The 17,819-nt window shown below is 42.6% G+C and overlaps 2 protein-coding genes across 2 annotated transcripts; both read right to left on the bottom strand.

Annotated features, from left to right (window-relative positions):
- Window positions 1-4,196: 4,196 nt before the first annotated feature.
- Window positions 4,197-4,517, bottom strand: LOC138889884 (uncharacterized). Its single transcript, XM_070173224.1, has one exon. It carries the CDS (start codon window positions 4,515-4,517, stop codon window positions 4,197-4,199), a length of 321 nt encoding a protein of 106 aa, XP_070029325.1.
- Window positions 4,518-5,491: 974 nt separating this feature from the next.
- On the bottom strand, window positions 5,492-6,410 carry LOC138889883 (uncharacterized). Its single transcript, XM_070173223.1, has 2 exons — window positions 6,403-6,410; window positions 5,492-6,065 (listed from the first exon to the last, which is right to left on the bottom strand). Exons 1-2 carry the CDS (start codon window positions 6,408-6,410, stop codon window positions 5,492-5,494), a joined length of 582 nt encoding a protein of 193 aa, XP_070029324.1.
- Window positions 6,411-17,819: the final 11,409 nt, after the last annotated feature.

Raw genomic sequence — 17,819 nt, 5'->3', positions numbered from 1 at the left:
ATGGTGGAATTGGGTGGTTTTGGGTAGAACTTAGGATTTCCAATTTTTGGGGATTTGGACCTCAATTTGAGGTCCGATCAAAACAAATTATATATTTGAGTTCGTGGGTGAATGGATAATCGGTTTTTGGTTCGAACCTCGGGTTTTGACCATGTAAACCCGGGGTCGATTTTTGACTTTTTGGGGAAATCTTTAGAAAACCTATTTTCATGCATTAGAATTGATTCATTTAGCATTTACTGATATCGTTAAGTAAATTGTGGCTTGATACAAGCGAATTGGTGGTGGAATCAAGAGGTAAAGAGGTAGTTGAGGCTTGAATTGTGTTCGTGGCATTAAGGCAAGTGTTTGGTCTAACCTTACCTTGAGGGAATATGAGTCTTGGTCTTATTTTCTATGTGTTAATTGTTGAGTACGACGTATAGGTGTGGTGACGAGTATCTATATGCGGTGTCAAGCATGCCCGTGAGTCTTATACTATGATTGATGTGGCTCTGTTTTCTATTGTTCATACTTAATATGATGATTTCTAATGTTGAACAAAGTTTATGGAAGTATTCTTGGTAATTGAACGTTGTAGAGCATTGGCTTAAGTTGAGAACTGAGTTGTGAAAAGATTGTGGAAAAGAGAAGAGGTTTATGAGGTTGTCTCCTTTGCCGAGATGTTACTGCTTTTGATATTATTTCCCTTGCCGTGATATTATTGCTCATGATATTGTTTCCTTACCGGGATATTATTGTTATACTATTGTTCCCTTGCTGGGATTCTATTGTGATTTTATTGATTCCCTTGCCCGAATTACTTTGTGATTGTTGCTTGCGTAAGAAAGAGTGTAAAAGCACGAAGGGTGATGTCGTGCGTAATATTTGTGAGTGAGTGTTAATGCATGAAAGGTAATGCCGTGCCGCACGATGTACAATGTCGTGCCATAATATGAGTGATAATGCACAAAGGATAATTCTGTGCCATGATTATGTGAGGTAAAAGCACAAAGGGTGATACTGTGCCGAATATAGTGATTCTTATGGTGAGGACGAGAGTAAAAGCACGAAGGGTGATGCCGTGCACTTTTCGTTGATTTCCTTATTATTGCTTTTAGTTGAATTTTGGTGTTCCGTAAGCTTCTTTACTGAATTTCTGTTTGTACATGATATTCCCCTGAGCATGTTTCCCCTTCCCATCTTTAACTGTTAGATTATGTCGTTATTATTTGCTGTATATGATATAACTGCACAGGTTTGTTTGGCAGTCTTGTCCTAGCCTCGTCACTACTTCGCCGAGGTTAGGCTCGACACTTACCAACACATGGGGTCGGTTGTGCTGATACTACACTCTACACTATGTACAAATCCCGGTGTTGGAGCATTTGGACCACAATGAGGTTGTTGCCTTCAGTCCATCAGGAGACCCGAGGTAGTCCTACAGACATCCGCAAGCCTTAGCGTCCCCTTCCTATCTAGTTTTCTTCTGTTCTTTACTATTTTTGAGACAGACATGTATCTATTTTGTTCGGACCCTATTTGTAGTATTCTTAGATAGTCTGTGAGATTGTGACACCAGTTCTAGGTGATTTATGTTATGGATTTGTATCGGTATTAGCTTAAATTGTTAAATTTCATTTTTCCGCTTTAATATTTCCGCTAGTTATAAAATGTAAACTCGCAATTGTTAAGGGATTGAAAATAATAAGGGTAAAAATAGTTGGAATAGTTGGCTTTCCTAGCTTCCATTAGTAGTCTCCATCACGACTCCCTAGGGTGAGAATTCCGGGTCTTTACAAGTTGGTATCAGAGCTCTAGGTTGCTTAGGTCTCACAATTCACGGACAAGCTTAGTAGAGTTTGAGGGATCGTTACGGAGACGTCTGTATTTATTCCTAGATGCTACAGAGTTAAGAAAAACTTCACATCTATTCTTTCCTGTCGTGCGACTTGATTTCTCAATGCTAATTGAACTTCCACTCTGTTCTTTCGCAGATGGTGAGAACACGTACCGCGAGCCCCAAGTAGCAGCTCCTGCAAGGGGCAGAGGCCGAGGCCGTGCTAGGGCCCAAGTCAGAGGCAGAGCTCATCCTAGAGCTCGAGCAGCAGCACCAACGACGAAGCCTTAAGTTGAGTTTGACGATGAGGTTCCAGCCTAGACAGCTCCAGCAGGACCAGCTCAGGTCCCAGAGGGGTTCATCGCCACCCCGGTACTTCAGGATGCTTTGGTCCGTCTAGTGGGCCTTATGGAGAGTGTTGCCCAATCAAGCTTGCTTCTTGTAGCACCAACCACCTCTCAAGCTAGAGGAGGAGCCCAGACTCCTGCTACTCGCACTCCGGAGCAGGTGGCTCCCCAGTTTCAGACTCCAGCAGCTCAGTCAGTTGGGGGAGTTCAGCCGGGTGTTGTGGCACAGACTGGTGAGGGGCCAGCCATGTCTTCTGATGCCTTGTGAAGGTTGTACAAGTTCACCAAGCTTTTCACTACTACTTTTAGTGGTACATCTTCTGAGGATCCCCAGGATTATTTGGACAACTATCATAAGGTTCTACGGAACATGGGGATAGTGGAGACCAATGGGGTCGACTTTGTTACTTTTCATCTATCTAGATCCGTCAAGACTTGGTGGAGAGATTATTGTTTGGATAGACCAGCTGGGTTACCGACGTTGACTTGGGATCAGTTGTCTCAGCTATTTCTGGAGAGGTTTCTTCCTATCACTCAGAGGGAGAACTCTTAGAGGTAGTTTGAGCGTCTCCAGCAGGGTTCTATGACTGTTACTTAGTACGAGACCAAATTTATTGACTTGGCTCATCATGCTCTTCTTATACCTCCCACAGAGAGAGAGAGAGAGAGAGAGAGAGAGAGAGAGAGAGTAAGGAGGTTCATTGAGGGACTCGTTTAGCCTATTCAACTGCAGATGGCTAAAGAGACGGGGAGCGAGATTTCTTTTCAGGATGCGACCAATATGGCCAGGAGAGTTGAGATGACACAGGGGAGTGGTCAGGGGTCTGACAAGAGGCCTCGTCATTCGGGCAGGTTCAATGGTGCCTCATCTGGAGGCAGAGATTCTTTTGGTAGGGGCCATCCTTCCAGGCTGTTTCATTCAGCACTTCAGGCTTCTCACGGTGCTCCAGGTGGTTGTGGTTCTCATATGCAGTATTCTGATCAGCTGCCCTACAGTGCACTGCCAGCTCCTATCAGTGCACCATCGCTCAAGAGTTTTCAGAGTGGGTATTCAGGCCGTCAGGGTCAGCAGTCTCAGTAGCCGAGGGCTTGTTGTACTTGTGGGGACATGAGGCATATTGCTAGATTTTGCCCTCGCGCACTGAGCAGCTCTCAGCATCAGGGTTCCCGTGCCATGGTTCAGGCACCGAGTGTTCCACCGCCCGCTCAGCCAGCTAGAGGTAAAGATAGAGGTAGAGGTATTAGAGGTGGAGGTCAGGCCGCTAGAGGTGGAGGCCAGCCAATAGGAGGCCATCCCAGAGAGGTAGTTTAGAGTGGTGGGGCCCAGCCCCGATGTTATGCTCTTCCAGCCAGGCCTGAGGCTGAGGCCTCCGATGCAGTTATCACATATATTGTTCTGGTTTGTAGTAGAGATGCTTCAGTTCTGTTTGATCCAGGATCTACATACTACTATGTGTCATCTTATTTTGTACCGTATCTGGTCATGCCTAGTGATTCCTTGAGTGCTCCTGTATATGTGTCTACACCGGTAGGTGATTCTATTGTGGTAGATCGTGTCCATCATTCATGTATAGTTGTGATTGAGGGTCTTGAGACCCGATTAGATCTGTTACATTTGGATATGGTTGATTTTGATGTCGTATTGCGAACAATAACAACAACTACCCAGTAAAATCCCACATAGTGAGGTCTGGGGAGGGTAGTGTGTACGCAGACCTTACCCCTGCCCAAGTAGGACAGAAAGGCTGTTTCTGATAGACCCCCGGCTCAGAACGACGGAAATAAAGAAAAACAAGGAAAACAAGAAAAGAAAAGAGAATTCATTAGTAACTCCAGTAAAAACCATTATAGTAATAGAAGCATAAAAATCAAAAGATGAATGACATGCAATAACAATAGCCAAAGTCTAGGGAATCTAAGATAAATAACAAGAATAGTGTGGGTTCAACATAAACTGCAAACCATCTAAGATCAACCCCAATCCAACCCCACCTCGCCCCCGACATGTAGTAAGGAAAGCTCTACTACCCCTATCCTACAACTCTAATGCTAGTCCTGCAGGCCTTCCTATCAAGGGCCACGTCCTCGGAAATCTGCAGACGAACCATGTCCTGCCTGATCACCTCTCCCCAATACTTCTTAGGTCTCCTTCTACCTCTTCTCGTGCCCACCACGGCCAACCGCTCACACCTCCTCACCGGCGCATCGATGCTTCTCCTCTGCACGTGCCCGAACCATCTAAGCCTCGCTTCCCGCATCTTGTCATCCACAGGGGCGACGCCCACATTCCTCCGAATATCTTCATTCCTGATCTTGTCTATCCTAATGTGCCCGCACATCCACCTCAGCATCCGTATCTCTGCTACTTTCAACCTCTGGATATGGGAGTTCTGAACCGGCCAACACTCTGCCCCATACAACATTGTCGGTCTAACCACCGCTCTATAAAACTTACCTTTGAGTATCGGTGACACTTTCTTGTCACACAAAACTCCAGATACAAGCCTCCATTTCATCTAGCCCGCCCCTATGCGGTGAGTGACGTCCTCGTCGATCTCTCCGCCCCCCTGAATCACCGACCCAAGGTACTTGAAGCTATCTCTCTTGGGGATGACCTGTGACCCAAGCCTCACGTCCCCGCCTACATCCCTCGACTCAGTGCTAAACTTGCACTCTAGGTACTTTGTTTTAGACCTGCTCAATTTGAAACCCTTAGACTCGAGAGTCTGTCTCCAAACCTCCAATCTCTCGTTAACACCTGCTCTCGTCTCGTCAATTAGAACAATGTCATCAACAAATAGCATACACCATGGCACCTCCCCTTGAATATAATGTGTCAAAGCATCCATCACCAAGGCAAATAAGAATGGGCTAAGCGCAGAGCCTTGGTGTAATCCCATAACAACTGGGAAATTCTCCGAGTCGCCTCCCACAGTCCTAACCTTAGTCTTAGCTCCATCATACATATCCTTGATCGCTCTTATATAGGCTACTGGCACGCCCTTCGCCTCAAGACATCTCCAGAGCACCTCCCTAGGAAACTTTTCATACGCTTTCTCCAAGTCAATAAACACCATATGCAGATCCTTCTTCTTATCCCTTACTGTTCCACCAACCTCCTAATACGGTGGATAGCTTCCATAGTGGAGCGGCCCGGCATGAACCCAAACTGATTGTCAGATATAGATGTCGTCTTCCTCACCCTCACCTCCACCACCCTCTTCCAGACTTTCATGGTATGGCTAAGTAAATTGATACCCCTATAATTGTTACAACACTGGATATCACCTTTGTTCTTGTACAACGGTACCACCGTACTTGACCTCTATTCCTCCGGCATCCTTTTCGTCCTAAAAATTACATTGAACAACCCAGTCAGCCATTCCAATCCTGCTCTACCCACATACTTCCAAAACTCAACCGGAATTTCATCTGGCCCGGTCGCTCTACCCCTACTCATCTTACGCAAAGCCCTCACGACCTCGTCAACCCTAATGCGCCTGCAATACCTAAAATCTCGGAGACTCTCCGAATGTCCCAAGTCCCTTAGCGCTATATCACGGTCCCCCTCCTCATTTAGAAGACCATAGAAGTACGTCTGCCATCTCTTCTTAATCTGGGGATCTCCCATCAATACTCTATCATCCTCATATTTGATGCACCTCACTTGATCCAGATCCCGGGCCTTCCTCTCCCTCACTTTAGCCAGCCGAAACAACTTCATGTCCCCTCCTTTCTCCCCTAATTCCTCGTATATACAGCTAAAAGCTGCATTCTTAGCCTCCGTGATTGCCAGCTTCGCCTCCTTCCTAGCCACTCTGTACCTCTCTCTATTCGCTCTCCTCTCCTCCTCGCTTGAGCTCCCTGCCAACTTCGCATACGCCACCTTCTTCGCCTCCCTGATGTCATATTGGGAATGGACTGGTTATCATCTTACCACACTATCTTAGACTGTCATGCCGAGATTGTGACCTTAGACTTGTCGGATTTACCTCGTTTAGAGTGTAGAGGGAGTCATGTTCATTCTACCGTAGGGTTATCTCATATATGAAGGCTCGACGTATGGTTGATAAGGGATGTTTGGCCTATTTGGCGTATGTTCATGATTCTAGTGCCGAGGTTCCTTCTATGGATTCTGTGCATGTTGTTCGTGAGTTTCCTGAGGTATTTCCTTCAGACCTGCCGGGTGTACCACCCGACAGGGATATTGGCTCAGGACACTCAGCTCATTTCTACCCCGCCATATCCTATAGCCCTGCCGGAGTTGAAAGAATTGAAGGAGCAGTTGCAAGACTTGCTTGATAAAGGCTTTATTAGACCTAGTGTCTCGCCTTGGGGTGCGCCGGTGTTGTTTGTTAAGAAGAAGGACGGATCGATGAGGATGTGTATAGATTATCGGCAGTTGAACAAGGTCACAATCACGAACAAGTATCCATTGCCGAGGATTGATGATTTGTTTGATCAGCTTCAGGGTGCCAAAGTGTTTTCAAAGATTGACTTGAGATTTGGCTACCATCAATTGAGGATTAGGGCATCCGATGTCCCTAAGACAGCTTTCTGCACTCGGTACGGGTATTATGAGTTCTTGGTGATGTCATTCGGATTGACAAATGCCCCAACATCTTTCATGGATTTGATGAACCGAGTGTTCAAGCCTTACTTGGATTCATTTGTGATAGTCTTCATTGATGATATTTTGATCTATTCCCGCAGCCAGGAGGATCATGAGCAGCATTTGAGAGTGGTTCTTTAGACCTTGAGAGATAGTCAGTTGTATGCTAAGTTTTCGAAGTGTGAGTTCTGGTTGAGTTCAGTTGCATTCTTAGGTCACGTTGTTTCAGCAGAGGGTATTCAGGTGGATCTGAAGAAGATAGAGGCAGTCAAGGACTGTCCTAGACCCGCGTCAGCTATAGAGATCCAGAGTTTCTTGGGTTTGGCGGGCTATTACCATGGGTTTGTGAAGGGGTTTTCGTCTATTGTAGCACCGATGACCAGGTTAACCCAGAAGGGTGCCCAGTTCAGGTGGTCGACCGAGTGTGAGGTGAGCTTTTAGAAGCTCAAGACAGCTTTGACTATGACGTCGGTGTTGGTATTGCCTACAGGTTCAGGGCCATATATAGTGTATGTGATGTATCTCGTATTAGACTTGGTGTGGTGTTGATGCAGGATGGCAAGGTCATTGCTTATGCTTTGCGATAGTTGAATATCCATGAGAAGAATTATCCAGTTCATGATTTGGAGTTAGCAGCCATTATTCACGCGCTGAATATTTGGAGGCACTATTTATATGGCGTGTCATGTGAGGTGCTCACGGATCACAAGAGTTTACAGTATTTGTTCAAGCAGAAGGAGCTAAATTTGAGGCAGAGAAGGTGGTTGGAGCTATTGAAAGACTATGATATCACCATCTTATATCATCCGAGAAAGGCCAATGTGGTGGCTGATGCTTTAAGTAGAAAGTCAGCCAGTATGGGCAGTCTTGCGTATATTCCGGTCGATGAGAGACCGCTTGCTTTGGATGTTCAAGATTTAGCCAATCAGTTCGTGAGGTTGGATGTTTCTGAGCCCAGCCATGTGTTAGCTTGTACAGTCGCTCGTTCTTCATTATTTTAGCGTATTCGAGATCGGTAGTATGATGATCCTCATTTGTGTGTCCTTAGGGACACTGTGTGGAAGGGTAATGCCAAGTAGGTTACATTGGGAGATGATGGAGTTTTGATGATGCAGGGTCGAGTTTGTGTGCCTAATGTGGATGGACTTCGAGAGTTGATTCTAGAGGAGGCCCATAGTTCCCGGTATTCCATTCATTCGGGCGCCGCTAAGATGTATCAGGATTTGTGGAAACATTATTGGTGGAGGATGAAGAAGGATATTGTTGTATATGTGGCTCGGTGTTTGAATTGTCAGCAGGTAAAGTATGAGCATCAGAGACCTAGTGGTTTGTTCCAGAAGATTGAGATTCCTGAGTGGAAGTAGGAGAGCATCGCTATGGACTTTGTTATTTGACTCCCACAGACTCAGAGGAAGTTCGATGCAATGTGGGTTATTGTTGATAGGCTGACCAAGTCAGCACATTTCATTCCTATGGCGGTTTCCTATTCTTCTGAGTGGTTAGCCAAGATCTATATCTGGGAGATTGTTCGTCTTCATAGTGTGGCAATGTCTATCATTTCGGACTGAGGTACACAGTTTACCTCACATTTCTGGAGGGCAGTTCAGCATGAGTTGGGCACACGGGTCGACTTGAGCACAACATTTCATCCTTAGATGGATGGGCAGTCCGAGCGTACTATTCAAATTTTGGAGGATATGCTCCGAGCTTGTGTTATTGACTTCGAAGGCTCGTGGGATCAGTTCTTGCCTTTAGCAGAGTTTTCCTACAACAACAGCTACTAGTTGAGCATCCAGATGGCTCCTTATGAGGTTTTATATGGTAGGCAATATCGGTCGCCGATTGGGTAGTTTGAGCTGGGAGAGGCTCGGTTGTTGGGTACGGATCTAGTACAGGATGCCTTGGATAAGGTCAAGATCATTCAGGATAGGCTTTGTATAGCTCAGCCCAAGCAAAAGAGTTATGCCGACCGTAAGGTTCGTGATGTGGCATTCATGGTCGGCGAGCGAGTGTTGCTTCGGGTGTCACATATGAAGGGCGTGATGAGATTTGGGAAGAGGGGCAAGCTTATCCCTAGATTCATTCACCCATTTGAAATTCTTGATCGAATGGGAGAGGTGGCTTACAGACTTGTGTTGCCGCCGAGTTTATCAGCCGTGCATCCAGTGTTTCATGTGTCCATGCTTTAGAAGTATCACGACGATCCATCCCACGTGTTAGACTTCAGCACTGTCCAGTTGGACAAGGACTTGTCCTATGAGGAGGAGCTGATAACTATTCTAGACCGACAGGTTCATCAATTAAGATCGAAGAGTTTCCCTTCTGTTTGTGTTTGGTGGAGAGGTCAGCCTGCCGAGTCAGCTACCTAGGAGTCTAAGTCCGATATGCAGAACCGATATCCCCATCGTTTCTCCGACTCAGGTACTTTTCTTATGTTCGTTCGAGGACGAACGATTGTTTTAGAGGTGAGAATGTGATGACCCAAAAGGTCATCACTCGTTTTGAAAGTAAATTCTGTGTTTCGAGGCCTTAAAAACCTATTTTTGTCTCACCTCAATTTGCGTGCGCTGTCTGGGCACGTTTCCAGAAAGCTTTTATGTGAAAACTAAGTAAAATAAGGAAATTGGCTTTTAAAATTGATTAAAGTTGACTTTGGTCAACATTCTTGGTAAACAAACCCGGATCCGTGATCCAACGATCTTATAGGGTCCGTAGTAAAATATGGGACTTGGGCGTATGCCCGTAATCGAATTCCGAGGTCCCAAGCCCGAGAAATGAATTTTTGAAAGAAATTATTTAACTGAAATTATAAGAGTTTTTGGAAATGTAAAGATATTTGAAATTGATGGTATCGGGCCCGTATTTTGGTTTCGGAGCCCGGTACAGGTCTTATATAATAATTAAGTTGAATCTGTGAAGTTTGGTAAGAATCCGAGTTCGTTTAGTATAAATCAGACCTTTATTTGAGAAAATGGAAATTTTGATGTTCTTGAGTGATTTCATGAATTTGAGGTTTAATTCATAGTTGTTGATGTTATTTTGATGATTTGATCGTACGATCAAGTCCGTATGATGTTTATGGACTTGTGCATTTGTTTGGTTTGGAGCCCCGAGGGCTCGGATGAGTTTTGGATAGGTCGCGCGATGAAATTGGACTTAGGAGCAAGTGCTAGTATCTGGTATTTTTGCCTAGGCCTCTGATCTCGCAATTGCGAGATCCGTCTTCGCAATTGCGAAGTGGACATGCTTGGTAAATGCGACCCCAGTGTCACAACCAAGCCTGGGCAGGCCCTTTTCGCAAATGCGAACACTGGGTTGGGAATTGCGAAGCCCACCCCATTGCAAATGCGATGTTTCCTTCGCAATTGCGAAGGTGACATAATTTCCATAGGTCGCAAATGCGACAGATTCTTCGCATTTGCAAAGATAGCAGACTTCTAAAGGGTCACAATTGCGACATCTGCACCTATGTAAATCATAACTTAGACGAATTTCTCTTCATTTTTCCAACTTTTCAAACCCTAAAAACATCTTGGGCGATTTTTCAAAGGCACACACTCTTCCAAATCATTAGTAAGTCATTTCTAACTCATTTCTTTCAATCTAATCCATCTTTTTACATGATTTCAATTCAAAATCAAGGATTTTCATAGGGGAATTGGGTGTTTTTGGGTAGAACCTAGGATTTCCAATTTTTGGGGATTTGGATCTCGATTTGAGGTCCGATTTCAAAACAAATTATATATTTGAGTTCGTGGGTGAATGGGTAATCGGGTTTTGGTTCAAACCTCGGGTTTTGACCATGTGAGCCCGGGGTCGATTTTTGACTTTTTGGGGAAATCTTTAGAAAACCTATTTTCATGCATTAGAATTGATTCATTTAGCATTTATTGATATCGTTAAGTAAATTGTGGCTAGATACAAGCGAATTGGTGGTGGAATCAAGAGGTAAAGAGGTAGTTGAGGCTTGAATTGTGTTCGTGGCATTGAGGTAAGTGTTTGATCTAACCTTAACTTGAGGGAATAGGAGTCTTGGTCTTATTTGCTATGTGTTAATTGTTGAGTATGACGTATAGGTGTGGTGTCGAGTATCTATATATCGGTATCAAGCATGCCCGTGAGTCTTATACTATGATTGATGTGACTCCGTTTTCTATTGTTCATGCTTAATATGATGATTTCTAATGTTGAACAAAGTTTATGGAAGTATTGTTGGTAATTGAACATTGTAGAGCATTGGCTCAAGTTGAGAATTGAGTTGTGAAAAGATTGTGTAAAAGTGAAGAGGTTTATGATGTTGTCTCCCTTGCCGGGATGTTATTGCTTTTGATATTATTTCCCTTGCCGGGATATTATTGCTCATGATATTGTTCCATTGCGGGGATATTATTGTTATACTATTGTTCCCTTGCTGAGATTCTATTGTGATTTTATTAATTCCCTTGCCCGAATTGCTTTGTGATTATTGCTTAGGTAAGCAAGAGTGTAAAAGCACGAAGGGTGATGCCGTGTGTGATATTTGGGAGTGAGTGTTAATGCACGAAAGATGATGCCGTGCCGCACGATGTACAATGCCGTGCCATGATATGAGTGATAATGCACGAAGGATAATTTCGTGCCATCATTATGTGAGGTAAAAGCACGAAGGGTGATGCCGTGCCGAATATACTAATTCTTATTGTGAGGACAAGAGTGAAAGCATGAAGAGTGATGCCGTGCACTTGTCGTTGATTTCCTTATTCTTGCTTTTAGTTGAATTTTGGTGTTCCGTATGCTTCTTTACTGAATTTCTATTTGTACATGATATTCCCCCGAGCATGTTTCCCCTTCCCATCTTTAATTGTTAGATTCTGTCGTTAATATTTGATGTATATGATATAACTGCACACGTTTGTTTGGTAGTCTTGTCCTTGCCTCGTCACTACTTTGCCGAGGTTAGGCTCAACACTTACCAGCACATGGGGTCGGTTGTGCTGATACTACACTCTGCACTATGTGCAAATCCTGGTGTTGGAGCATTTGGACCACTGTGAGGTTGCCGCCTTCAGTCCATCAGGAGACCCGAGGTAGTCCTGCAGGCGTCCGCAGGCCTTAGCGTCCCCTTCCTATGTAGTTTTCTTATGTTCTTTACTATTTCAGAGACAGATATGTATCTATTTTGTTCGGACCCTATTTGTAGTATTCTTAGATAGTCTGTGAGATTGTGACACCAGTTCTGGGTGGTTTATGTTATGGATTTGTATCGGTATTAGCTTAAATTGTTAAATTTCATTCTTCAGCTTTAATATTTTCGTTGGTTATAAAATGTTAACTCTCAATTGTTAAAGGATTGAAAATAGTAAGGGTAAAAATAGTTGGAATAATTGGCTTGCGTAGCTTCCACTAGTAGGCACCATCACGACTCCCGAGGGTGGGAATTCCGGGTCGTGACACATTTAGAAGAGGTGGAATATTGCCCTGGTAATAGAATAAAGGTGTAATTGTTGTAGACAAAGGATGGTGTTTGGGCCTTTAATTGAGTAATAATTTGCAGAGGATTTCACGAATTTTATAGAATTAAAATACTCACGTAAGGTGAATCACATTGGAATGCTATAAAATATGATTATTGAAGTACAATATCGCCCCCAAGTGGATCAAGAAAATCACTTTAAATATTTCTCGATGCAACATAAGCCCTAGTGGTTGTGTATTACGTAAGACGTTTTAAGTTATCAGTGATAGATGATGGATCAACGCTAAGGTGAATCAACAATAGATGGATAAAAGTTCAATAGTATGAGATGAGATTAGACCATCAGTCTTAAGGATAAGCAACGAGAGTAACCTGGAGTTGGTTGCAGACCTCAATAACGATAAATCAAAGTAAGAGTTATGGCATAGTATGACCTATGTAGATGCAGTAAATTCATACGAATGGATAACCAGGTCTATGAAATACAATATAGTCATATTCGCAAGTTCTACAAAGTACTGAGCGAAGAACTTCAGCACACCTATAGATGCCCAGAGAGGCATCCTATTAAACCTTGTATATGTTTACAAAGTAAGGCCTAGAGATTGGCTAAAAGCTAGAGGAAAAAGGAGAAAAGAGTCGCATAGGCACACTTACAAGGTCAGTATCGTAGAGGCTGCATGATAGAAGGTAGCAACAGTTACGAGATTGGAAGGAATTCGATCACAACTCATGGCATGGGAAAGAGGCCTAAAGGAGATAATGCCCTGGCCTTTGGATTTATTCACATAATAACTGCCTAAATGGCAAGGAGAGTATTAAGGTATTCACAAGAGCTATAAGTTATGAAAATGATAAGAGCATCATCCAACATTCGAGGACGAATGTTCCAAGGGGGGGAGGGGGTATGATGTTACGCCCCACAATATTACACCGATATTACGCCCCGCAGTATTATATTACGATGATGTTACGTCCTGCAGTATTATGATACGATGATGTTACGCCTTACACTATTACATTACGATGATGTTACGCCTTGCAGTATTACATTGTGATGATGTTATGCTTCACAGTATTAAATTACTACGATGTTGCACCCTGTAGTATTGTACGATGAATTTGTTGAAAGGTAATTGACATCAGTCCAAGGAAAAAATTATTTGGAGATGATAAGGATTATGCTATTTCACAAGTGATGAGTAAATTCGTGAAGATGAGAGGGGAAGCAAGTCAAAAAAATAAATTTTCGTCCAAGTTTGGCATTTTGGGATAAAATACGGCCCGAGTTATAATACCCAGTATTTATGGACTAATGCTATACAAGGTACCACACGACCATGATAGTGAGGTGTATAAGGTATGCTAAAGTGAGTAGTATTTTAAGTAATTTGAGATAATTCGTAATTATGTAGATAATTGGGTTACTTAATAATTTTGGTGAGAATATTAGCTATGAAATTAAAATTCTTGGGATAATGATTAAGGACACCTAACGTGGCAGCCCTTGCCTTAGGGAAATTGTGACTACTACGTTCACATAAAAGGTGTCAATAGTTGGAAAAGTCTTTGGCCAATTAACCTCTATCAAGTGGGGCCCACACAACTATAATAAGGAGCCTTTCAAATTCCTTCATTCATTGAGAAAAGAAATAGTATGGATCTGCCATGACATATATGAAATCTACATGAATATTTTATTAAGTTGGAAATTTCGTCAAATTGGACATGAAATCGTCTGGATCTGCTTTCAACATTAGTTGGATTTCTACATGAATATTTCATTAAGTTTCAAATGGAGAAATGCTTACACCTAATCTACATGGCAACATGAGTTACTATAATTGCTTCAACATTTTATACGAAGGCTATTTAATACAATAGCAACGGAATTTTACGATTCTAAGGGAGTACGGTGAAATCTTTTTCAAGAATATCATACGGATTCTTCCCTACTTCAATCTGCCGTTACGTGTTTCGCCGCAATTGGCGTTCAAAAGGATTTCCAAGAGAATCGGTTCAGGTATGTTAGGGCTATCCCTTCTTTCCTTTTGGCATGATCAAAATAATACAAATGAAATGAGCAAATTACGCAACTTTCATAAATGACTCTATTCATAGAAATATTAAGGGTGTCTATATTCTTGATTCCCCATGTGAACTATTATTATATCTTCTGTTCATAGGTCTTAGAAAAATACGTATTTGATAAAGTTTATCCGAAAGACATATTGATTTTTATGGCATTCCGAGAACATCTTATTAACGTAGTTCTTATGTATTGCATGCATTTATACATGTACATTGACCAATGACCAGATGGAGTTATATACGCGTATATATGTATATTATATGTATATGGGATATGGGAAAAGGTTACGGCGTTATATACGCACCACCACCTGATCAGCTGGTATACATTGATGATTTGCCCACAGTGGCCGAGATGATATGATGGGATGCCCTCAGAGGCTTGATGATGTTATGAACACATGTACCTATGCACAACATGATATTCATACTCATTTGCATGACACTATAAGTATTTCATGATTTAAAGAGTTATCCAAACTTACAGGTTAAGTTATTTACTCTATACTACATGTCTGTTATATACTTATTTATGTGCCTTACATACTCAGTATATTATTCGTTCTGACATCCCTTTTTGCATGGGGACACTATGTTTCATGTCCGCATGTCCCGATAGACAGGTCGAGAGCTCTCCAAGTAGTCTATTAGCTCAGCGGAAGATGTTGGTGCGCTCCATTTATTTCGGAGTTGCTTGATTGGTTAGTATGATTTACACGTATATTGTTTGGTATGTCGGGAATCTGTCCTGACATTTATGGAAATTATGTATTCTTAGAGGCTTGTAGACAGATGTCATGTATGTAAAAGATTGTATGGCCTTGTCGGCCCATGTTCACTATACGTTACATTGGTGCTCAGTTGAGTAAGGTACCGGGTGCCCGTCGCGGCCCATCGGTTTGGGTCGTGACAGCGCGGATGTTTCTCTTTTTCTGGATTCCGGAGATGCAGCAGCTTAACTTTTGATTTCTTTTTCCAACTTTTGTACGTGTGCCGTTTGGCATATTCATTGTACATAAAAATAGTTTTTTTGCTTAAGTATTGCATGAGTTTTCCTTTCTGCACGCTTTCGTTTAAACATTATGAAAGTTTAATCTTCACATCTTTTTTCGTTTATGTATTCATGCAAGTTTTATTTTTGCATCTTTTTTCATTTAAGTATTTGCACAAGTTTCTTTTCGCATATTTTTACGCAAGCCTTCAGGTGTATTTTTCTACGAAAGCATTTGGATTCCGGGAATAAGTCTTTCCGAAATCAACCCTTTAACATGAGGGTTTTCATAAGAGAGGGCCCTCTTATGTTCACGATACTCTTGAAGAGGATGGCTTCTGTTCATTACGTCACTAGCATTTGAAGTACTTGTCTAACTTTCAAATGACAAAATCAATACACCGTTTAGACAAGAGACAAGATAAAAATAAAAAGATTTTACTTTATTCCTTCCATTTTCAAAAAGTACAAAAGCATTTGTTGTGCTGAAGAGAAATTTCCATTTCTTTTGGCTAATTTGTACAACTTATTTCTATGGGGTTGGCTGCACAATCCCCGGGCCCGATGATACAATTACATTTCTAGGTTTTGTATTCTGGTCGAAGCGGCACACGTTTTTGTTGTATCCTCATATCATTTCCCCTAGTGTTCGAATGCGATGAATATGAATTGGAACACTGGAAGTTTAGCACCTTCGAGGATTCCACCAATGAATTGCTAGACAATCTTTAGTTCGGTAACAAACTTCACTTCCCCTTAGGAATTTATGCTATCGATCCAAAGACTATCTAACCATCCCCTAGTGGCTCGCACTTGTAAACGGTCGGGTAACCTTTGCTCGATAGCAAACTTAGCTTCCCAGTAGGAACTTTGCTACCGAGCAAAAGATTATCTAACCGTTCAAGTGATTCTTCGCTTGTGTGCCTTGTTATTAAAAAGTTTTATTGCTGCCGTTGAAACATTCTTCGTAGTATGCTTTCTGTTGCTGCCTCATTAAAAACCTCGCCAGAAAAACCCAGTTGGGACAAAAACTGGACAAAGGAAAAAATGAGTGCAGCACACACTTTCAGTATATGTGATGTTCATCAGCAATAGTATCTCTTGAGATGTGCCACATTCCAGTTGATTGGCAACTTTTCTCCATATTGATTCTCCAGCTCATATGATCCTTTCCCGGTGGCAGCTGAAACCCAGTACAGGCCTTCCCATGGTTGACCTAGCTTCCCTGTATTGAGTTCCCCGGTGTTTTGAGTTACTTTCCTTAAAACCAAGTCTCCCACTTTGAAATAACAAAGGTTGGATCTTTGATTGTAATATTTTTCTATTCTCTGCTTATAAGTTGCCATCCTTATATGCGCCAAGTCCCTGCACTCATCTAGCAACTCCAAATTGACCAACATTTCTTCATTGTTCGCATCTTCATTTGCTTGGAAGTATCTCAAGGTAGGGTCACCTACTTCCACCGAGATCAGGGCCTCTACTCTGTACACAAGGGAGAAAAGAGTCTCTCCTGTGCTCGATTTGGCCGTTATTTGGTACGCCCATAGTACTCTAGGGAGTTTCTCGGGCCATTTTCCTTTAGCTTCTTCCAATCTCTTTTTGAGATTTTGTATCATTACTTTGTTTGTTGATTCTGCTTGACTATTTATGCTCGGATGATATGGCGAAGATGTGATCCTTTTGATTTTCAAGTCTTCAACGAACTTCGTGACCTTTGCGCCTATAAATTGTGGCCCGTTATCGCATGCTATATCTTTTGGTATCCCAAACATGCAAATTATGTTCTCCCACAAGAAATCCACAACTTCACGCTCGCCAATCTTCTGATAAGGACATGCTTCAACCCACCTAGAAAAATAGACAGTTAAAATCAAAAGGAACCTTACCTTACCAGGGGTTGGCGGCAGCGGCCCGACGATATCCATTCCCCACTTCATGAATGGCCCTGTAGACAAAACTGAGTGTAATAGTTATGCTGGTTGATGTACCATCAATGCGTAGCATTGCCACTTATCGCTTTTTTGAACAAAACCTTTGGCGTCTTGTTCCATCCAGGGCCAATAATATCCCGCCCTTACCAATTTTAGTACTAAGGAATCTACGCCCGAATGGTTTCCACTGACCCCTTTATAGACTTATCGCATAATGTAACTAGCTTCGGAGGCTCCCAAATATCGGGCCAACGGGCCTTGGAAAGATTTTTTGTACAATTGACCTAATTTGAAACTATACCGCACTGCTTTAGCACGCAGCGCCCGAGATGCTCTTGGATCTTCAGGCAACTTTCCATGCTCGAGATAATCAATGATCTCATTCCTCCAGTCCTAGACTAAATTAGTCGCGTTTACCTCATAACCGAGTGCATAAGCTGTACGACCGTACCAGTGTCCGATCCTTTCATCTCCGTTGATGAGCCAAGGTTAGCTAATGCGTCTGCTTCTGAATTTTCTTCCCCCGAGATATGCATGATTGACCACTCCCAAAACCGGGCGAGCAAAGCCTGA

Source organism: Nicotiana sylvestris, chromosome 4, assembly GCF_000393655.2.
Source record: "Nicotiana sylvestris chromosome 4, ASM39365v2, whole genome shotgun sequence".
Classification (NCBI taxonomy): domain Eukaryota; kingdom Viridiplantae; phylum Streptophyta; class Magnoliopsida; order Solanales; family Solanaceae; genus Nicotiana; species Nicotiana sylvestris.
Note: the sequence above shows the minus strand (reverse complement) of the source record. Positions and strands in the feature narration are given on the sequence as shown.

Bases quoted from the DNA above. Each gene is read 5' to 3' on its own strand.
- LOC138889884 (XM_070173224.1), bottom strand. From the start codon at position 4,517: ATGCTGAGGTGGATGTGCGGGCACATTAGGATAGACAAGATCAGGAAT.